The sequence below is a fragment of the Sprattus sprattus genome (genome assembly GCF_963457725.1).
Source record: "Sprattus sprattus genome assembly, chromosome: 7".
NCBI classification, from domain to species: domain Eukaryota; kingdom Metazoa; phylum Chordata; class Actinopteri; order Clupeiformes; family Clupeidae; genus Sprattus; species Sprattus sprattus.
Window position 1 is genome coordinate 35,049,767 of NC_137926.1, and position 22,294 is coordinate 35,072,060.

Sequence of the window (22,294 nt, forward strand, 5' to 3'; positions counted from 1 at the left end):
AGTCATAGCAACCTGCACCGGATCGGGCCGGACATTTTGGTGTTTGAATGGCGTCTCTAGCTCAAACGGGCGAGGAGGAGTTAGCTGCAAGAAAAACGGGGAGAATAAATAAAGAAAACTTGACGATAACAATACTGTGCTTCCCTTCGGGCAAGCACACTAATAAAGAAAACTTGACGATAACAATACTGTGCTTCCCTTCGGGCAAGCACACTAATAAAAAGGTTTAATGCAACTTCATCACATAAATATATTTACCATTTCAAGTGCCTTTATTAACAACAACAAAAAACAAACATAAACATGGCAACTCTCCCACTTATTTCAGTCTTTGTGCTGTTGCACAGTGAGATCTGGTCTAAAGTTCACAATGACTAAACAATGATGTTCTGTTTAATAACTTATTAACTGGCTATCATAAGGACACGTATGAATAAGTCCATAGGCTGTTTGCCATTTCTACAACCAGCAATGGAGAAAGACAAATACCTGCTTCTCATGCATCTTGGTGCTTTGTCAAGTAAATTCTATGTTAAGACATCAGGAAATCATGACAATGCACGGAAACAATACATTACAGTACATAACGCTACAACAGGAAAAATGCTATATGACAAAATTAATTTCACTCATTGGAGCATATAATATCATAATAGAGATCATGCTCTTTGTACATGACATAGTCCTTAAGTCTTTGAGGTAACAATAATAAATCCATAGTCTTTGGGTCAGCAAGCCTCTGGGGGCTCATTGGAGATCTGATTGCAAGCCTGCAGAGGTGACTAAGCGATCGTGGGTTTCCTGTCAAAATATAAAAAAGTAAGAGTAAGGTGATGCTACAACAAGCATTTGATTTATTTTTCCATGTAAAAGACACCATACCCAGAATATGGCATATTTCTGGCCATTCTTTGTGGTTCTCCAAGATCAGTTTAAGTTTGGAGCAGACGCAGACATGACTGACATAATCCAGTAGCATTCTAACGGCTCTTCCTGCCTGAAGCCAGGACACACTGATGAAGTCACAAAACTAAAAACAGAGTGTACAAACAGAAAGTCACAACTTACAAACACATGAAACCAACCATTTGAATTAGTGGAGCAAAATGTCGTTACTCACAGAGATCTTTTTGCCAAGGTGGCAGTCTGCATCTTCACTATCAGTTCCCCACATACTATCATGATGACAGCTGAAGCACTTATCTGCCTTGTAGCCATTGTTGAGCAGAAGTCGCATCATGATCTCATCTCTGAGGCAATATTGCAGAGCAGTAGGGAAGACCGTGTCACTGAACACAGTCAAGTAGCAGTTCACATCAGCCTGCTTGGCCAACAGCAGTTTCACAATCTCATACCTCCCAGCCCGTACAGCTACTAGGAGACAGCTTAGGGGGTCGAGGTCAGGCTTGGCTCCAGCATTCAGTAGCATCTCTGAGCAGGTGACATCCCCGTTAGAAACAGCAAAGAACAGGGCACTCTGCCGTAGGTCACCATAGTTCTCTGATATGTGTGTGCCCAAGGGGGCATTCACATTAAAGCCCTTTCGCACCAGGAGTTCTAGACATTGGACGTGGCCGCCGTCCGCAGCAGAGTGGAGGGGGCTCTGGCCCGAGAGCCTCAGTGCCCTCCGGGTCGTGATGGGGATGAAAATGCGAAGTGCCCTTCCAAGGAAAATGACAAGTCAAGCTCTCCAACTCTTTCCCAATACATTACAAAAAACCTGAGCCAACTGTATGGATAAGCTCAGTGCTATGTTGTTTCACCTCAGGGTAAAATACTCACAGGTAATGTCCTTCATAGGCAGCTCGATGGATGGGGAGCTGTAAAGAGAGACTTGCAATATTTGGATTAGCTCCATGTTGAAGGAGAAGGTCAATGCAGTCAGGATTGCCTGATCCAGCAGCATCATACAGCACAGTGTCCCCATTAGGAGCCCTTGCATTGACATTGCCACCTAATGGTTGGGAAGGCATCATGATTCACTCATAATCATGTATGGGTCAGCAGGTAGTTACAGCTTCTATTACAGTAAAGTCTGAACACACATGATGATCAAGCTTTCTTTGGCTTGGCTTGTGCTTATTAAAAGAAACAAAATGTAACAGGCCATGTGTTTTTTGTATGAAACATCTTCAAACATTGCTTCATTCCATTGGATTCAACATATGAACACATAAGGACTATTTTATTATTATGGCATGTTATTCAATTGATTTTACATATTGACAGCCCAGTACTTACCATTCTGAATGAGTATCTCTAGAACATCTGTCTGACCGTACTCTGCTGCAACAGCCATTGCCGTGACCCCATGTTGGTCAGTCTCTGAGATGTTCCCCCCGTGCACTAGAAGAAGTTGGAGGATGTCGGTGCAGCCCACCTTGGCAGCCTCGTGCACTGCGGTCCACTTCTTCAGGCAGTACTGATTCACTGAAGCTCCCTTAGAGATCAATGCCACAGCCACGTCAAACAAATCCATTCGTACAGCTGGAACAGGAGATGCATCTTTGTTGACCAGGTTGGAATACCAGATGTCTGTACCCATGTCATTTTGAAGGGGAGCACTTTGACTATTTGGTGAAAATATTACCAAGCAAAAGCGGGGATTCATTCTTGTCATTGGTTCTGTCTGGAGAGGCTCCATGCACCAGCATCATCCTCACATTGTTCACCAGAGCTGCTTGTGTGGCCAGAATCAGCGCAGTTTCTCCATCCATGGTCCTCTCTTCCAGGTTTAACCTATATGAAGCTGTTTTACAGTATATGATCACAGGTAATATTTCCATAGTGCATTTTGTTTGTAATTTCAACATATTCAATATTAGGATGGGTGCATTATTTCTGCATTACAGAAATTAAAGTGGTATGTCAGGTAAAGTTTTTCTCACTAAAATGTCTTTTGATGTACTTATATATGCATGCAAACCCACACTTCTAATTCATAGCACTCACCGTGGAGAACCAGCTCCAGAACCTGAGGTGAGGACTGGACCGCAGCCTTGTGGAGGGGAAACCATCCCCTGCTGTCCACCTCTGTGAAGGCTGCTGGGACATCAGAAAGCTCTTGAAGCAAGAACAGGTCTCCTAACAGTGGACAGATGGAGAGTTGGCATGAGAAATTAGAAAAGAAATAACATGTAAGATTTATAAACTCACAGCATCACTTCAAAGTCACTTTAAAGTATAAGGGACCACACTTTTTCCAAAATCACTTTAATCACTTAAATTGCATTAAAGAACAAGTAAAAAATAACCACAATGAAAAAAGAAATACATAATTACCTCGATCTATGGCATCCAGAATTTTTAGGTTTTCACAACTTAAACTTAGGGAAGAAAGTTGTTCTAATCAAACAAAACTTCATACAAGTTCATTTAAAATGTCTTCTATTTGCATACACTATAAACTGCAATACAGATTCACTTCATACCTCTCTGAGCAGACTGAATTTTGGCAGGACTCCTGGATATTCATCTGAATATCATAGTCCAGAAGGTCTTCATCATTTAAGTCATCTGTATTATCCATGCCTTATTTTTGTATAAATATAAAGAAATAAAAGGACACTGCCATTCCATTAACGTTGTCTGATACGGGTGTGTTGTATCAGTGAGGCCACAATTATATTAATTTATTACATACAACATTAATGGTCAATGACCTGAAAAAACAAAACAGTTTTCAGTTGTGCTGTCAGTTTAACGCAGTATTAACGGCGTTAACGCAAGCCCATTTTAACGCCGTTAATTTTTTTAACGCGCGATTAACAAGTTGTAAAAAAAAAACGTCTTTTTGCTCTCCCAAACTGTGTAGTTGGCTAACGTTACGTTTGAGTGAATGGTGAGTGCGATACGGCGAAATGGATGATAAAAAGCTTCTGAATAGAAAGTTTATCTTTAAAAGATGTGTTGTGCAAAAAACGAGCTTCACTGTTGTCTGAAAATGTCAACAGGCAGCTGGCTGAAAGCACAGAAGTAGTAGGCTTACCTTTTATTGGTAACCTAACTGTTACGGTTCATTGTTTTTGAAATAAGAGGCCTGACTTCTATGTTCACAGCAAACTTGAAAAAAGAATTTATTAAGCCATGGTTTAACTGCACTATAGGCTGAGTCCTTGTTTATCTGAAATGTGCATTTTATAATTTTAAGCAAGCCAATCCACTTTTCCATGTTGATAAGAGCATTAAAAAAACTAATTATTGAAGGGACATTTAGAATAGATACAAATTTGCGATTAATACATTTACGATTAATCGCGATTCATTTTGAGTTAATTATGACAAAAATTTGATTAATCGCGATTAAATATTTTAATTGTTTGACAGCACTAATTTTCAGTAATGTTTTATGTGTTTTATGTGTATTTTCTGAAAATACCATTCAAAGGACCATTAGGAGGGGGAACATGATGACTAAATAAAAATGTCTAAACATACAGTATATGTGTACTAACTAAATATAAAACATTTTAGATGCGTTTGATATAAATCAAGATCTGTTGATTTTGACTCAGTCGAGCTAAGTTAATGTTTCAGCGAAAGCACACCTCGACAGCACAAGTTCACTGATTCAAACACTGCGACGGAACATTGCAACATTACTGAAAGTGTCAGAAGACAGTCACCACAAACCCAGTCGCTTACCCTTGCTCTGTTAAATATGGTTTTGTTTCCAGTCAAATCACGAGTTCCAGATAACCATGCCAGGAGAAGTGTTTGCTCAGTGCCCTTTCTTAACTACCACCTCCCCTTGGAGAACCTCGTGCACACACACACCCACACCCTCAGACAAATGTATTTTTGGCTTTCACCTGCTAGTGCAGTCATGCATGGCAGCACACGGCAGTGCTCTGTTTGTTCACATGAAACATGGGTTTTCAAAGAATGTGTGGTTGCGATAATGAACAATAAGCTCTGTTCAGCAATGGCAGGGGACAGTGCTTTATTGCTACCTGTAAGGGTTGTTTGTTTCAGACAGGCAGTGCAAGCTGAGGCAGGCAGACAGGGAGAAAGAGAAAGGGAGGGAGAGAGAGGGAGGGAGGGAGAGAGAGAGAGGGAGGGAGGGAGGTAGGGAGGGAGAGAGGGTCTGGGGTTGTGTTTACCTCCCAGCAGGAGAGTACCCAGATGGTAATGAGCTCGGCTTTCTCCTCACCATGGTGACCCAAGGTAACACACTCAAGCCTTGTAAGTATTCTGTAAACTCAAGTGTAAGTTGATCCTACAGTGAATAACTTCAAAGGGCATGGTGTGTGTTTCATTGCATGTGCACGGAAAACTGTGAAAATAATGTCTCAATGAATGAGAAGAACCAAAACCAATTTTAGGGCAGGGTCACCTTTTCTCAAAGGGTTATTCAAGGATATTTTAATGTGGGCATTATATAAACAAATCAACGCTTTGAACAGGCACATCAGACAGCTGGTCATAAAGGTCATTTTCCTTAAACAATAGATCATCCTTAATTCTGGGTGGAAAACGATCCATTAAATTGGAATCACTGAGTCTGCTCAGACACAGGAGTCTTCTGATTTGTAATCTGCAAAGGTGCTTCAAAGAGCGAGAGTTACCTAGTCCATAGAGATATACACAAACAAGGAGTCAATCCAAGATAAATTCAATCCAATCTAACATACATCAATACTGATTTGACATACCGTATATCTATTCAGGAAAGACATATGAACAGTGTGAAAGTTAGAGTACTCACAAATAATGTTCCATATGTCTTCCCATTCTTTTTTCTCATTTAGAATGCGTCTGAGGTGGGAGCAGAGGTGGACATGACTCATGTAGTCCAGGAGAATCTCCACCATCTTCCCAGAGAGGTGCAGGAGGCAGATCAGACCAATTAACTCACAAAACTGATAAACAAGATAAACAAAGAGCAAACAACATGGACAGTCAGTTTTAGAGTTGGCCAGCCTATCCAGCTTTAATTATCACTGTGTCTGAGATTTTACCTAAGGTTCTGAAGGTGGATATGAATGTTCAAATTGTAATGTCACACATCCATGAAAAGAGTGTCCATGATGGCTGAGCCTTCACAGAACTGTATTCTTCTACACTGCAAAAAAATCAGCGTTCAAAAACAAGAAAAAAAGTAATAAAATGGTGCAAATATTGCTTAAAATAAGCTAAATTATCTGCCAACAGAATAGGAAGATTTGACTTACTAAGAGTTTCTAAAACAAGTTAAAAAAAGCTAGCCTCAAAGAACCCAAATATATCTTAAAACTAGTGTGGCCAGACTAAAAACAAGTACGTTTGTCAAAATAAGTACGAATTATTTTCTCAAAATGTAGGAAATTGTGCTTAAATTTAGCAAATGCTAGCACCATACTTTTGAAATGGGGCTATATAAGGCAATTTATCTTGAAATTAGTACAACTACACCTAAAACAAGTATATATGCCTAAAAAAAATAAAAAATAAGAAGTATTTCCTCGAAATGTAGAACAATTAGCTTGTATTCAGCAAATGATAGCAACATTATCTTGAATTGAGGCTAAATGCTAGGCAATTTATCTCGAAATAAGTTCAGCTTCTCTAAAAACAAGTGCATTTGCCTAAAAACAAAAAAAAATAAGAATTATTTTCTCGAAATGTAGAAAAATGTGCCTGTATTCAGCAAATGATAGGACAATTTGCTTAAATTCAGCGATTTTGTTATTTATTAGCTTCATTTTTGGGCTTTTTTGCATTTGATCAGATAGGAGAGTCGTGCGAGACAGGATGCTAGCTGGAGGGAGGGATTGAGAAATGACCACAAGTCGGACTCGAACCTGAACTCTTACCTTACCTGTATTCCCATCAGACCCATTCATGGGTTGCTACTGCGTGTGCCACAGCTCCTTCCCTAAAACAGTCATCTGTTGAGGATATTGGCATTTTTTTGGAGAGTTTTGAAGTCAATGCAAATGTGCAATTGATCATTGAGATAATATAGATTTTGCAGATAGCACAAAGAATGCTTCAAATAATTTTTAATTAGTAACTTCAACCTAGACACAGTTGCTATGGTAAAAACAGCTGCGAATGCTATCTGCACTATCTCTATTATCTCAATGATCAATTGCACATATGCATTGACTTCAAAACTCTCCTAAACAAATACCAATATCCTCAAGAGATAACTGTTTTAAGGTTGGAGCTGTGGCACAAGTGGCAGCAACCTTTTGCCATGAATGGGTCTGATGGGGACACAGGTAAGAGTTCAGGTTCGAGACCGACTTGCAGTTGTTTCTCAATCTCTCCCTCCAGCTTGCTTCTTGTCTCTCTCTACTGTCCTTTCCCATTAAAGGCAAAAAAGCCCAAAAATGAAGCTTGAAAAATATTAATAAAAAAATAATTTGTCCTAGATATTGAGAAAATATTTCTTACAGTATCTAGGCAAATGCACTTGTTTTTAGTGTAGCTTTACTGATTTCAAGATAAATTGTCTAACATATAGCCTTATTTCAAGATGATGGTGCTAGCATTTGACGAATTTAAGCATATTTTCCAACACATTGAGATAATTATTCTTAAATATTTTTGGTATCTAGGCCAATGTTCTTGTTTTTAGTGTAGCTTGACCGATTTCAAGATTAATTGCCTAGCATGCAGACTCATTTCAAAAGGATGTTGCTAGCACTTGCTATATTTAAGCGCCTTTCCCTACATATTGAGATTCAAATTCTTAAATATTCTTGGCATCTAGGCCAATGTTCTTGTTTTTAGTGTAGCTTGACTGATTTTAAGATGAATTGCCTAGCATGCACATTCATTTCAAAAGGATGTTGCTAGCATTTTCTGAATATAAGCACCTTTCCCTACATATTGATATTATAATTCTTAAATATTTTTGGCATCTAGGCCAATGTTCTTGTTTTCAGTGTAGCCTGACTGATTTCAAGATAAATTGCCTAGCATGCAGACTTATTTCAAAAGGATGTTGCTAGCATTTGCTTAATATAAGCACCTTTCCCTACAAATTGAGATTATAATTTCTTAATATTTTTGGCAACTAGGCCAATGTTCTTGTTTTTAGTGTAGCCTGACTGATTTCAAGATAAATTGCCTAGCATGCACAATCATTTCAAAAGGATGTTGCTAGCATTTGCTGAATATAAGCACCTTTCCCTACATATTGAGAAAATAATTCTTAGATATCTTTGGTATCTAGGCAAATGTACTTGTTTTTAGTGTAGTTTGACTGAGAAGGATAAAATGCTTGAAATAAGACATTCTGACTTGCAGTTTTGTACTTGTAAGTGGGGATCAAACTGCCTAATAATAATGGCAATTCTAGTTTCAAGCATTAACATGCTCAGAACCAGTAATAAAATCTCAGTAACAAGTAATAAACCCTTATTAAGATAAGTAAGGACTGAAACGCTTGAAGCAAGTGAAATGTTCTAACACAGGGGTTTTCAACCGGGGGTCCGCGGCCCCCTGGTGGTCCGCGGCGGTATTGCAGAGGGTCCGCGGCGGTATTGCAGGGGGTCCGCGATTTAAATGTATATATATATATATATATATATTTGCTTTGATATTTCAACACATTTCCAGATTACTCTTGAAAATGTCTGAAATAAGAAAAATATGTCTGAAATAATATCAAGGTGATTCACGCTGACAGAATGTAGCCTTGCACCTATCCAGTCTATGGTAGCCTGTGCTTTGCTGATGTTAATGCATTGCGTTCGTAACGTCACGCCATACCGGATAATTCATAAGTCTCTTGTGCGAAGTTGACAAGCATCTGCAGTTAAGCATAGCCTACGAGTACTTTTGAAGTTTAGTCGAAAAAGTACAACTTTTGGTGAACGACTGAAGTTATCTACTGTCCTTAGCTAACTCTTCGTTCTACCATGGAGTTAGCTGGTCAGAAGCACCAATGGATCGGTGTTTAGTGAGGAGAGAGACAGGATGCCACGACAAAGGTACACCTTCACAGGATACAGGGAAACAATGTCAACAAAGAAAAATAAAAAACAACGAGGAATACATCAAATACGGATTTACATTGATGATAGCCAGAGCAGGAGAGGAGGTACCACTGTGTTTTGTGTGTTCAACATTACTGTCAACTGAAGCTATGAAGCCGTCGAAACTATTGCGGCATATGGAGACGCATTACGTTTTCTTGAATGCCAAGCTAATTGAGTACATGCAACAGATGTTGCGTGATTTTCATATGACTTAAGTTCTGGATAAGTTGCCAGACCGAATTTCCAGAGCTTGCTGCAAAAGCAATGAGATGTATTTTGCCAACTTTCAAACTACCTGTGTGAGAGCATTTTTTTTTTGCGTACTTAGAATAAGTACAGGGCAAGAGAATGATATGAGACTGTCGCTGTCTACCATTTCACCACGAATAGACAGGCTGTGTGGACTTCACCATGCCCAGATATTATTACGAACGAAAGCACACACGCACGCGCGCAGGCACATCAGTGGGCCGCGGATTACTTTCTAGTCAGAATGGTGGTCCCTGGGACAAAACCAGTTGAAAACCGCTGTTCTAACACAAAAATGCCTGTAAGAATTAATAACTTGTCAGACAAAAAACAAGCATATATTGCCTTGCTTAAAGATATTTTATCTTACTAAGATTTCACTTTTTGCAGTGTAGAACTGTATTTCACATCTCACTCAATTGTTGAATTTTTACTTTTTTACTTTAGACATCGAGTGATGAAAATGTGAGACTTCTGGCTGCCATAAAGTCCATATTGATAAGATCATATTGACCTTATTACCCTTGATTTTATGACCAGTGCTTGTCTCTACCACCCTTTGCTCATTAAGGGAACAGTTTGCGTAGGTTCAGACTGTATGTAACCCTGACACAACAGCTCATGAGGGTCCCTCCAGCTGCAGGTCAAATCAAAGGGGTTGTTATGGTGACAACTGCAGCATCTCTCCACCTTGTAGCCATTGTTGAGCAGAAATCGCATCATTATCTTATCTCTAAGGCAATATTGCAGAGCAGAGCAGTGTGAAATCACTTTTCAAACAGAATTTGACAAATTTGTCAGCTTTCGGCATTTACTATCGACTATGCATGCAAGGCAAATTCAAAGTTAATCTACACTAATGTTAAAAAAAAATCTGGATCATTTAGATTTGATAACATTACATTTGTCAGAAATACCATTTTGACATAGTACTCGCTGTTAATGACTGTTGCAGCTGGAACCAGCTGATTTTTAATGGTATATCTACATAGGTGTACAAATGCAAAAGTTCTGTGTTCCAATGGCACATAATGTTCCCTGATCCAAAGGTATCATGTTAAACGGCGAATCCATCATTAGAAAATCTTTTGCAGTTATGTTTACTCTTCTGAAAACCATTATGCTGTTTAAGGCAGCAATACATCTTGCCTTATTTGGGCTACTTGACTATCAGTATTTATCACTTCTGGTCTACAAATGTTTAGAAAGAAATCGCTTTCTTCATAAACATGTTCTAACCTTATGTGCAGGAGAATAAAAGCAACACAGGTTGGGAAACAGATAGATGGTGCTGAATAAGAGTCAATTTCATCCTACATTAGATGAATGACCCAAAGCACTGGGAAATCATGGGGTGAAAGTTCTGTTACCTACACAACTACAATGCCAAAGGCCTAAACAGCTAAAATTGCTGCAAATATAGGGTACTTTGATGAACGCAAACTTTCAACTTTAACTAAGGATGCCCACCCTATTACTAACAGTAAGTGTCATAATGGGCAGCAGCGCAATGAATGAGAAGGTGACCAATAGCATTGGCCAGATTTGGATCAGCTCCATTCTCCAGTAGAAGACTGACACAGCCAGTATCGCCTGAGCTGGCTGCCTCCATCAATACCCTCCACACACAACATGTGACAAAGTCATCTAGGCAGCGACTGTACTTCCTCGGGAGGCTGAGGAAATTCAAGGTCTCCCCTTCCATCCTGAAGACCTTCTACTCCTCAGCCGTGGAGAGAGTCCTCACAGGATGCATCTCCGTCTGGTACGGAAGCTGTACCGCTCAAGACCAGGCCAACCTACAGAGGGTGGTGCGCTCAGCTGAGCGGACTATCAGAGCGTCCCTACCCAACGTGAATGACATCTACCACAAGAGGGTGGAGTCGAGGGCAAAAAACATCAGGAGGGATGACACACACCCTAATGCCAGCCTCTTCACCCTGCTGCCGTCGGGTAGACGCCTACGAAGCCTTAACTCAAGGACTGAGAGACTTAAGAGAAGTTTTTATCCACAGGCAGTGAGACACTTGAATTCAAATTTTTAATTCAACACCTTATTTTTAAATTTTATTTTATTTACATTTTTTATTTTATCTTAATAAATAAATACATTAATTTTATTTTATATTTTTATTTATTTTTGCACAGTGTGGAGCATTGACCCTTTAACATTTCACTTCAATTTATTGTATGTGACAAATAAAAACACTTGAACTTGAACTTGAACTACACTCTCCCCACTGTAAGCCTGAGCATTCACAGTGGCACCTTAAAAGAGGAATAAGTGAGGAAACATTGGCTAGCCCAAAACATTTCAAGAGGCATAGCAGCTCACCACTATGAATGAGGATTTGGATGGTCTCCTTCTGGCCATTCTCTGCTGCAATGCCCAGTGGGGTCTCACCATCTTGATCTTTGAGCGTCAACTTCCATTCCCATCTAAGTAATAGCAACATGATGTCACTGTGGCCCTTCTTTGCAACCTCATGATAGCAGTCCACTTTTTGGCATAGTCCTGGTGCACAGAGGCCCCGTAGGTGAGCAGAACATGGGCTATCTCATAGGATCCTGTCCTCACCACTTTAAGGGCATATGGATACCGGTAGTTAATCAAATAAGAAGTGAAAACATCTGACTTTAATTCTCATCCTGTAATGTAAAAACATGGTGTAGTGTGGATTATGCATGTACTATAGGGCAACCATTCCTTGAGCATTACAAACACAACAACAAACTGCAATAACCAACAAGTCAGGATTTAATTGTTACACTACAATGGTCAAATTCATCCATTTGACAAAGCCATTGGCTTCGAATCATCCAAGCATCGGCTTCAAGTGAATTATTTCAGTTGATTCCATTTTAATCAGTTGCTTACAAATACCAGTATTACCCAGCAAAAGTGGAGACTCTTTCTTGCTGTTGATGCTGTGAGGGGATGCTCCATTCTCCAGCAAAGTTCTCACTAAATTCTCCAACAGACCAGCTTCAATAGCTAGAGTTAGACAAGTCTCTCCCACCTTAGTTTTTTTCTTCAAGACTATGATCATAGATGGCTGTATTATGTATATAACTGTAATATGTATACAACCTTATTATTTGTTTACAAGACAATATGGTAAACTAAACTAGTGGAGCCCATTGAGTGGAGCCCAATCTCACAGTTTAGCACGGCTTCCAGCACCTTTGCCAATGGCTGGACCGCTGCTCTGTGGAGAGGCAGCCAGCCTTGACGGTCTACCTGCAAGTAAGCAGAGGAGAACTTCTGCACCTCTTGCAGAACCAATATCTCACCTGGAAGGCATCCAATCTAACCTAACAGTGACCTAATACAGTGTGGGGATTTTATAGTCTCTAATAGGGACAATTGTTTTATGAAGCAGGTCATCAAAAAGACTCATGGTTCTGTCTTTATCAGCAAATAATCTAATTATCTAATACACTCTGCTTCTATTACACAACAGGAGGTGTTACACCTATTTATGATCTGTCATGAGTCTGAACATAAACTGTTCCCTCAATAAAGTTATCTCACCACCAAAGGGTGGTAGAGACAAGAATTGGTCATAAACTCAAGGGTCATAAGGTCCGTCTGTCCTATGTAGTCACATACCTGTCCTGATGTCTCTAAACTAAAATCAGGGAAACATCATTGAGTTTATAAATGGTCCTGTCTAAGAAAAGCATTGAAAATAACATTGCATTTAAGTAGAATAAATATTTCCAAAACAACTTGTTTGAGATACCTGTCTTTTGATAATAAAAGCAGATGTTGGCAAGATTCTTGAATGCTCATCTGAATTATGTAGTCAGTGGTTTCATCTTCTCTCATTTCTTCAAACGTATCCATTCCTATCGTAGAGAAAAAAAAATGTCCAACTAATTTCTAATAAGTTGGAATCTCAGTGAAAACATTTCAGTAATCACTATATTTTCTACTTTTATTTATTTATGCGTTTATTTGAAAAGGGACAGTGTACATTGATAAACATTTCCCAGAAAATGTAAATGCACCAGAATTAGCTTGGTTAGCTAGTTTTCATCCGTCTCCCTTGAGATGGCATGACAGAGAGATATGGAAATAAAAGAAAGAAATAATAATACAAAATTATATAATTAAAATAAATAATAACAGTAAAAAAAGATTGACAGTTTGACAAAACAGTGCAGTTTAAGAAAACAAATTGTAAAAACCAGACAGACATACAAGGTAAACAACAGTGTGACAATACAGTACGGTACCCTCCACCATCAGCAGATGCCATTACACATATTTGTTTAGGCAGGTCCACTAAAAGTGCATGTACATTTAGAGGTAAGCACCAATCTGTGGAAAAAATACTTACCTGTGGATGTGTCTCCTCACAATGGTGCTGCGCTGAGTAGGAGGGCAGCATTTAAATACAGGACTGGCCTGCTATCAATGTGTCCAAATTCTGAGAATGAATGCCAGGCCATAACAATGAGATACAGCTTTGCATTATAGGGTTTGCTGTCACATAAGCAAAATATTATGTATGTGCCCTTCTAACTAGGGTAGTATTCCCAACAGCTGTGTGTACGTGTAAGTAAGCATAGAACGTTTGTGTTTATGGTCTCCAATACATTTTCTGTATTTGCAAAAAACATGGCTGTCATTGGTCTGACACGTTCCCCCAAATAGAGCACTTCAGAAGCAGCCTTACAGTAAGCCATGTTGTTTATCTAAAACAGTGCCAGTTCATGTTAGTCTGATGCACAAATCAGTGGGGTTGGTCACCTCATCTACACAAAAGAATGCTGTCCAGGGCTCTCGGATAAGATCTGACTAAATCGAGATAGTTATCCATGCCTTTATTTCATCACGGCTGGATTATTGCAATTCCCTCTACCTTGGCCTCCCCCAATCCTCACTTAGACGTCTGCAGCTGGTCCAAAATGCAGCTGCGCGTCTTTTAACTGGCACCAGGAGGCACGAGCACATCACACCCATTCTTGCCTCCTTGCACTGGCTCCCAGTTATTTTTAGGATCCAATTTAAAATAGTTTTATTTGTTTATAAGGCACTCAATGGGCTGGCCCCAGCCTATATCACTGAGCTTGTTCAGCCCCACTCTGCCCAAAGGTCCCTCAGATCCTCTAACAAAGGGCTTCTGTATGTGCCACACTCACGGCTCAAGCAGAGAGGTGATAGAGCCTTTGCCATTGCTGCTCCACGTTTGTGGAACCAGCTCCCCCTGGACATTAGATCCGCCCCCTCCATTTCTGCCTTCAAATCTAGACTAAAAACCCACCTCTACTCCCTGGCCTTCCTTGCCCCTTGACCTTTTAGCCTACCTCCTGTTCATGTCTGTGTGGTATGCCCTGGAAATGAATGTTCCCCCTGTTGTATTATTATGACCTCTATGTATTGTTGTGTTGTTGTATTTTATTCACTTTTTATCTTTATTTATTATTATTATTATTATTATTGTTGGTATTTTTAATTATCATTATTATTATTATTTTTTTTTCTTCATCTTATTGTACAGCACTTTGGTCAGTGTATGCTGTGTGTAAATGTGCTCTATAAATAAAACTTACTTAGCCTACTTACTTACTTACTTACTAAATTCGTGCCACAAAAGTTTGCGATTCAGAGGTCACGTGCCCTGTTACCAAGGCAACAACCAAACACGCTATCCTCACTAGAAGGAAACATGTCTCTACCTACTTAGACAGAAATGCCTAACTAGTTGAACTAGGGCAAGTAAGCTGAGAAAACAAACAGTGTTTAGTTAGTGGCAACTAGATTTGTCCTTTTATATCGAGTTTTACTTTTAAAAATTTAAGACGTGTATGAATAATAACGTAGCTATGTCCGAACAGGAAGATGGAGACACTAATCCAGAAATGGCCGAGTATGCCCCTGAAGTTCTTAACGAATCGGTTTCAGAAATGGGTGTAAATAACGCAACATTAGTAGTGCAATCTGAAAACGGAACGCAAACTGAGGAAGACCCTGATGCGCAGTTGATACCAACAAATATTTGCCCAACATTTATGACCTCAGGCGAGATTGGTCACCATGTCATGGCTGAGGAACGTTCTACACAGGCTCAAGATCATCAGGAGGTAGCCAGTCATGTCCGCGTTACATCTTTGGGAAACTCCACGGCCAGTGGTGAGATTGACTCTTCAGTCAAGTCACTCTTTCCATAGGCCCCTGCCAAGATTGCTCTCACTGCAGCTCGCTAGCCGGCTACGGTTGGTTGCAGTGGTGTGTTTACTTATTTGAAGCAGGTTATTTCTGTGTTAGTTGAAGACACTGGTACATGTACTGTAAACTTTATCAATGTTTTCTTTGTGTTGCAGTTAAGATTATGCTAATGCCTGAGGGACATATGATGACCATAGCTTTTACCATTGGTGTCACTACTCGAGAACTGAAGGATCACTTTGCCAATGAGTTGAAAGTTCCATTAGAAATCATACGACTTTCTCTTGATGGTAGGATTCTTAATCTTTCGAAGTGTTGACACTCACAGTGACAGCCTAGAAACAAGTCCTATTCCTGCAGATATTTGTGTATTATGGATGATGAATGGTTTTCTAAGACCTCAGCTGTTTGTTCCATAGGAAAGACTGTGGGGGATAATCAGACTCTCATCGACCTGGGGGTTCAGCCTCACGGCACTATTCAACTAGAGATGACCTCAGCAGACCCCCAGAGGCACCCCATCCGTCCAGTGAAAGCCCAGCAGTACAACATGTCAGACGTCATCACTGTCAGAGTCCAGACAGGTGCTGGGAATGCTTGAGCTTTTGCTCCGTAAAAATGCTGGTTCCGACTGTCATTTTATATACACTGGCATGCATGATATCGTTGCTCTAATTTACATTTCCACTCTTTCTCTTTCTCTCTCCCTCCATCTCCAGAAGCAGACACTTATCAGGATGTAGTGGTGGAAATTGAGAGGGCCACCAGGAAGAAGGCTTTCCTGGGAGGTTACCGTCACAAGATAACCAAAACAGAGTTCCACCATGCTGGAGTACAGACCATGGCCAAGAGGAAACCTGACAGAGGAGTGGAGGTCTTCAGCCGTGACACACAAGTGGGATCAATAACACATCTAAACATACCAACCACCTCTAAGTCTTTAACATGTGTGCGTCTGTATGTATGCACATTTGTTTTAAATCTGGTATGTGCCCTTGCTCATTAGACAGTGGAGACCAAGAGCCAGGCTCAGCAGTGCTCCAACAACACGTCCACCCAAATGACCAAGATCGGCTGCTACATGTCCAGCATGGAGGACAAGCTGATCAGCTCAGGCCCATATGTTACTGCAGACATGTACCACAGCAAGAGACTCAAAGCTGTGAGTGTTCTCTGTGTCTCTATGTGAATGAAGTATTTCCAGTTTGTGCAAGAGTTTGTGCATGAGTTTGTGTTTGTGTGTCATTGTGACTGTTTGTTGGTGTACATGTGTCTGAGAGTGTGTGAGATAGCAAAAGAATTAGCATGCACTCTAAAGTGTGACCACACCCACATGGACAGCAGTGTCAGAGGCGGCAAACTGTCTTGCATACTATTGTTGTAGGCTATTCGTGTATTAGAACGTCTACCCAGTCAAGAGGGACAGGCGATGGCATATTACTAGGGAGTTAAGCTGAAGTGTTGTGAGTCAACTCCTTGAGATACAGCTTGAAATGGTGTTACATGCACACAGGGGAACTATGCTGGACGGTGGAATATCAGACAATGTCTCTGTCAAACTTGAGTCTTTGAAATCTTTCCATTTTGCCAGGTAATCACTCTGCAGACGTACTTCAGGCGTTGGCTGGCCAAGCGGCTGACTAGCCTTCTACGGGAGGACAGGGAGTTCCGTCGAGTCTGGCTGGAGCAGGATGAGGCTCAGAAGAAGCAGGAGAAGGAGGACTACATCAAAGCTGAGCATCACAGAAGGATGCACCCGCAGAACAAGGAGGATTTTGCTCTCCTCTACAATGCACTTGAAAGTAAGCCATCTGTGTGTGTGTGTGTGTGTGTGTGTGTGTGTGTGAAAGAGAGAGAGTGTGTGTGTATGTGTGTGTGTGTGTGTGTGTGTGTGTGTTTGTGTGTGAATGTGTGTGTGTGTGTGTGTGTGTGTGTGTGGTTGTGTGTGTGTGTGTGTGTGTGTGTGTGTGTGTGTGTGTGTGTGAGTGTGAGTGTGTCTATGTGACTCTACACCTCTCCGTCAGAGTGGAGGAAGGAGGAGACGGAGCAGATAAACAGCACCCTGAGTGGGCCTGAGCGGAAGGCAGCTCTGTGCGCCCTGCTTGAGAAGGAGACGCAGCTCATCGCCTCCATCGGTCGCCACCGCATTGTTGCTGGCGAGAGGAATCAATCCACGGCTGTGGAGGCCTTCCTGGAAAAGGTCTGTTGGCACACTCTGTCATCAATCCACAAACACATACCTTCCTGGATAAGGTCTGTTGGCTCACTCTTACATCCATCTACAAACACATCCCTTACTGGATAAGGTCTGTTGGCTCACTCTTACATCCATCTACAATCACATACCTTCCTGGATAAGGTCTGTGGCCACACTCTTACATCCATCTACAATCACATACCTTCTTGTTTTTTGTTGTTTTTCAATTCTTTAACCCCAATACATTTAAAAATGTGTGTGTAGTAATTTTAGCAATTTTAGTAATTTTAACCTCTGCAAATGTGGGTGCTGTGAACCCTCTTGTCTGAGGAGAGAGTTCTAGTCAGGTCCTCCCCCTAGTGACCCCTGCTCCCTGTCCTCGCTCTCAGTGTGCAGCTCCCAAAAGATGGAGCGCATTTGATGGCAAGATCACCGAGATGGACACCCAGTACACCCTGCGAGCCAGGGAGCTCCGAGATCTGTACACCAGCATAAATCTGCAGTACCTCAGCCCGGAGGAGAGACTGGACGTGCTGCTCACACTCAAACACACAGTAAAGGTAGCCATTGTTCATGAGGCGATTTGGCTGAAAAGCCTGATCTGGCCACACCTAAGGCCACCTGATCTGTTTCATTTTCCTGGGTTTGTGTTATAACTGTGTCTGACAGAGAAGCACTGTGAGTGCGATTTTAGTAATAGTTACACTACTTGCAGTGCAAATAAAGGATAGCTTTTTTACAGCATAGCTTTATTTGAACAGAAGCTTTATTTGCTTAAAGTTATGAGAGGGTGTAGCACAGTGTACAGCTCCTCTCTTCATATGTGGGTACATAAACAACATGTACATGAAACAAAGCGACTGTCAACAATCGGGAATGTCCAGATGTTTAACAGAGGCAGCTGTACATATGGCAGTATTGATAATATGCTGATGTTTGAAGTTCTAAGTAAGTAAAATGTACTCACTTGTTTGTTAGATTTTATTTTTAACTTCTGGACAGCTATATGATTTATAAAGAAAAAGATCTGCTGAGTTATAAGGGCCAGTTTTAGAATGGAAACAGATTCACATGATTTGGTAACTGATGAATGTTGAGTCAGATTGTTTTGTGTTTTGGCAGGAACATGACTGCATTCTGACCCAGGATATAGTGGAGCTGATAGACAGGGAGACGGATCTCTTGATTAGGGGTGTGAAGGAGGCCAACCTGGAGGCGCTGAGGAAGAGAATCGCCACTCTCCTGCTCCAGTACATCAAAACCCCCACATTCAACCCACAAGTGACCAAGCTGCTCAGGGTCAGTGCACACCTGGGTCTGTTACAGTCTTCACATAACACACAGTGGTTTTGGGATCTTGTTGAGACTTTTTACACTAGTTAAATATTAAGGTCATTTTGCCAGCCAAATACAGTACAGTCTCAAATATAGTCAAAATCAACATGTGATCAACTATGAAACTTTTAAATACACAATTGTTTACATTCTGTGTGGTGATTAGGAATTCTCTTAACCACAAATAAATGACAAGCCTGAACATCTTTGACCAGATACCCCAAGACCCAGCCCAACTCAGGAAAAACATCTACTTCTGCCGTGGCTGCAACTCCTACCTGCGCTCCACCGACTTTGCCCTCACTGCAAATGCACGAGTGGTGGGCCACTGCCGGCGCTGCAGCGAGCTGGACAATGTGGCCCGGGACAGGGAAGACTTCTCCCACTACAAGAACATCCTCAGGCGTCTGCGCAAGGCCGAGGCTGACCACAACCCGGACGCCAAGATCCCCTACCTGCTGCAGGTAAGATCAGGAGCAAACATTTCATCTAAAGCTTCTTAATGTCTGTAGTCTAATTCATTTTGTGTGTGTGTGTGTGTGTATGGACTTGCTATAATGTTTGCTGTGTGTTGAAAATGTCTATGTGATGTGGATGATTGTATTCATGAAGGAGCATGACTTGCGGTACCTGGTTGATGTGGTGTGGGGGGCCCAGTCGGCCCTCAGTGCCTGGGACAGCCTCCACGACCTGGCTCTGGTGCGCTGGGACCAGCTCTGGGAGTGGAGCCCCTGGAACTGCATCCTGCTCACCAAGAACGAAGCTGCCGCTCACCTCAAGGTGGACAGCATTGATAAGGTGACCGCACAGCCTGAGCCCAAACTCATCCACGCATCTAGATGCAGATCCGCAAAAGCAATATTGCCACGGTTTAGCCAGAGTATGGAGAGTGAAAAATCCAGGTTTAAACTGCTATTTTGCAACCTAAAATGAACATGTTGCATGCACCCACTCACCACACAACTATGAGTATGCATCATTACATAAAACAGACTTTGATTTGTCTGTATAACATAGAAGTTAGCAATTTGGTGTTTAGATTGCAGCACTAGAAAAGTGGTGAAACTAACAGTCTGTCAAATATGTTTCCAGTTCAGCATGGTGCCATAGAATTTGTGATTTTTTTTTTTCCACAGCTAGATGGCAGTGTTATGAAACCATTTGGTGCTAAGAAGGTTGTTATGCTAAACAGAAGCATTATAAGCAAAGTCTTTTGGTTCCTACAGGCTTATGGTGTAGTTTTCATCCGCAACGTGAAGCACAGACACACGATGGCTCGCAAGTACTTCTCCCAGATCCCTCTGATGGCTGACTACTTGCACCATGTGGATTCCAAACCTGCTGCTCATAGCAAACTACTGGTGGCCAGGCCAATCCCCACGGCGACTAAGTAAAGGAACTCTAGTAGTTCCATGGCAACACAAGAACTTTGTGTCCCTGCCCTCAAGAAGCATTTCTACTTTCTTGCCCTTGAAGACACTTCAGAGGATATTGAAGTGTGCTTATTTTTCCTCTCACTGATCTGTTCATATAAGTTAAAAGCAACAGGATCCTTTATCTCAAAATTAAACATACCTCTCTGTCGGCTGGTTTTGTCTGCTCCGTCTACTGCTAATTTTTATAATGTCTGCCTAATAGCATCAGTGTGGGTCAGTGTTTCAGTGAAAATTGACCTAGTCGAACCTTGGACAAACATATTTTGAAACATGTTTATAACGACAAACTCAGGAAGATATTCACCATGACATAATTATAATTACAATGATATTATTGTTATTATTATAAAAGGGCTTTACCTTGGGCTACACTGTAGTGTAAGGTGTATCACAGCCCAACTTAAGTGGATGGGGATTGATAGCTCCAGCTACATACACCAGAATGAGACATTTCAGATTGACTATTTAAAGGAAAGGTCAGGAGTCCTCAAATGTGGTGCAGGGCTTATGATGAGGCACATTGCAGATTGGAATTCTACCCTTTTGCACAATCTCTCAACACTCTTACAGTTCATCTGCTCAATAAGAGGAAGAAGCAGAAAGGCTCTCTCAGAGTTTTCATTCATATCAGTCCATGCTGTTTTTGCTGAAGCATGCTTTTCTGTGATTTAAGCAGAATCTTATTTTCTGTTAAAAACATTTTGGTAATTCAGCAATTTAGACAACTTTATTCACAGTCCACTTGATCATTTTTGTCAGTTCCGTCGGGTTTCAGAATCAGGAGGGAAAAGCCTTTAGGGTTTATGGCAGTGCTCTGATCGCGTTGGTGGGATAATGTGGTGCAAAGATGGGATTTGGGATTCAAATTTGTATCTGCTACGGCAACGATGCAGCAGACTCAGAAGGGTTAATATCAGGCCACCAATATTTTGACCCTTTGGGAAAGGTCGCCTTCTCTTTGACAGCCTCACCCATCTCTTACGTAAGGTCCCCTTCTCTTTGACAGCCTCACCCATCTCTTGTATAAGGTTGCCTTCTCTTTGACAGCCTCACCCATCTCTTGTAAATCACTATTAGATAAGCATGGTGGTGGATAACGGTGTTATTTTTCTTTGTTAAGATGTTGCTGGTAGTGTTGGCAGTGTTGGCAGTAGTTAAATTACTAAACAATCTTGTTTAGATATCTTTACATTTATAAACACACTACATTTACATTTCAATTAATGGTACATTCTTGACCCAATGGTTCACCCATTCATGGATGTAAATGGACCACAATGTGTGTTAGTATTTGAAGTTTGACCAAGTTAAGTTTCAGTTTGAATAAAATGCTACAATACTAGAAGTATACATTTCACTCAACTCTTTAATAATGCTGGCAAATGCTTGTTTTTCCTGTTTAACAATCCAATCACTAGTTGACGAGAGAGCCCAGATAAGACAGGGAGGAACAGCGGGTTCAAATGCAAGTATGTTCCTGGAATCTTTTCTGGGGTCAGGAATTTTTCATGCTTTACTTACAACATAACAGTGTGTTGAAACCATGTCCTATGACTGAATGTTCTATAAGAATGCTGTATAACAACAGATTAACTTATTGATGAACATAAACACAATTTGCCCAGCTATCTCCTATCTGGATGATGAATTTGAAGTATGAGGTTAATGTGATGCATATTTTGTAGTCAGCCATGAAGAATGTTATTGCAGTTTTACCCCCACAAAAGCTAGACAGATATTGTTGCCACATAACAGTTGATAGTGGATTTGTTTCAGCAAACTTTTATAGGGAAAAAAATGTCAATCAGCATAAAACATCAATCAGCTTGGAACAGTTTGTTTAATCTTTATATGACTTTTTTTTTCTAGACAGGTACAATGTGTTTGCGACCTGACAGAACAAAATGTCTTATTAGTCTTGGACTTT

The 22,294-nt window shown here is 40.9% G+C and overlaps 2 protein-coding genes across 11 annotated transcripts; one reads left to right on the plus strand and one right to left on the minus strand.

The window, feature by feature from the left end:
• Positions 1-219: 219 nt before the first annotated feature.
• Positions 220-4,754, minus strand: asb15a (ankyrin repeat and SOCS box containing 15a). 5 transcript variants are annotated; one of them, XM_080842399.1, is made up of 10 exons: positions 4,645-4,754; positions 3,432-3,531; positions 3,283-3,326; positions 2,953-3,084; positions 2,591-2,749; positions 2,242-2,487; positions 1,783-1,954; positions 1,121-1,661; positions 883-997; positions 220-801 (listed from the first exon to the last, which is right to left on the minus strand). In XM_080842399.1, exons 2-10 carry the CDS (start codon positions 3,527-3,529, stop codon positions 626-628), a joined length of 1,683 nt encoding a protein of 560 aa, XP_080698525.1. In that variant the 5' UTR covers positions 3,530-3,531; positions 4,645-4,754; the 3' UTR covers positions 220-625. The 5 variants fall into 5 exon arrangements, with proteins under 5 accessions (XP_080698525.1, XP_080698524.1, XP_080698527.1 ...); XM_080842398.1 differs by having other exon boundaries at positions 883-1,030; XM_080842401.1 differs by having other exon boundaries at positions 883-1,030; positions 2,591-2,739; positions 3,283-3,531; positions 4,645-4,693.
• A 366-nt stretch (positions 4,755-5,120) lies between these two features.
• iqub (IQ motif and ubiquitin domain containing) lies at positions 5,121-22,013 on the plus strand. 6 transcript variants are annotated; one of them, XM_080842394.1, is made up of 13 exons: positions 5,121-5,184; positions 5,751-5,825; positions 15,555-15,689; positions 15,819-15,983; positions 16,119-16,294; positions 16,406-16,561; positions 16,991-17,201; positions 17,424-17,599; positions 17,986-18,156; positions 18,719-18,895; positions 19,147-19,395; positions 19,544-19,729; positions 20,158-22,013. In XM_080842394.1, the coding sequence occupies exons 3-13, from the start codon at positions 15,563-15,565 to the stop codon at positions 20,323-20,325; spliced, it is 1,962 nt and encodes a 653-aa protein (XP_080698520.1). In that variant the 5' UTR covers positions 5,121-5,184; positions 5,751-5,825; positions 15,555-15,562; the 3' UTR covers positions 20,326-22,013. The 6 variants fall into 6 exon arrangements, with proteins under 6 accessions (XP_080698520.1, XP_080698518.1, XP_080698521.1 ...); XM_080842395.1 differs by having other exon boundaries at positions 5,130-5,166; XM_080842392.1 differs by lacking the exon at positions 5,751-5,825 and having other exon boundaries at positions 5,123-5,184.
• Positions 22,014-22,294: the final 281 nt, after the last annotated feature.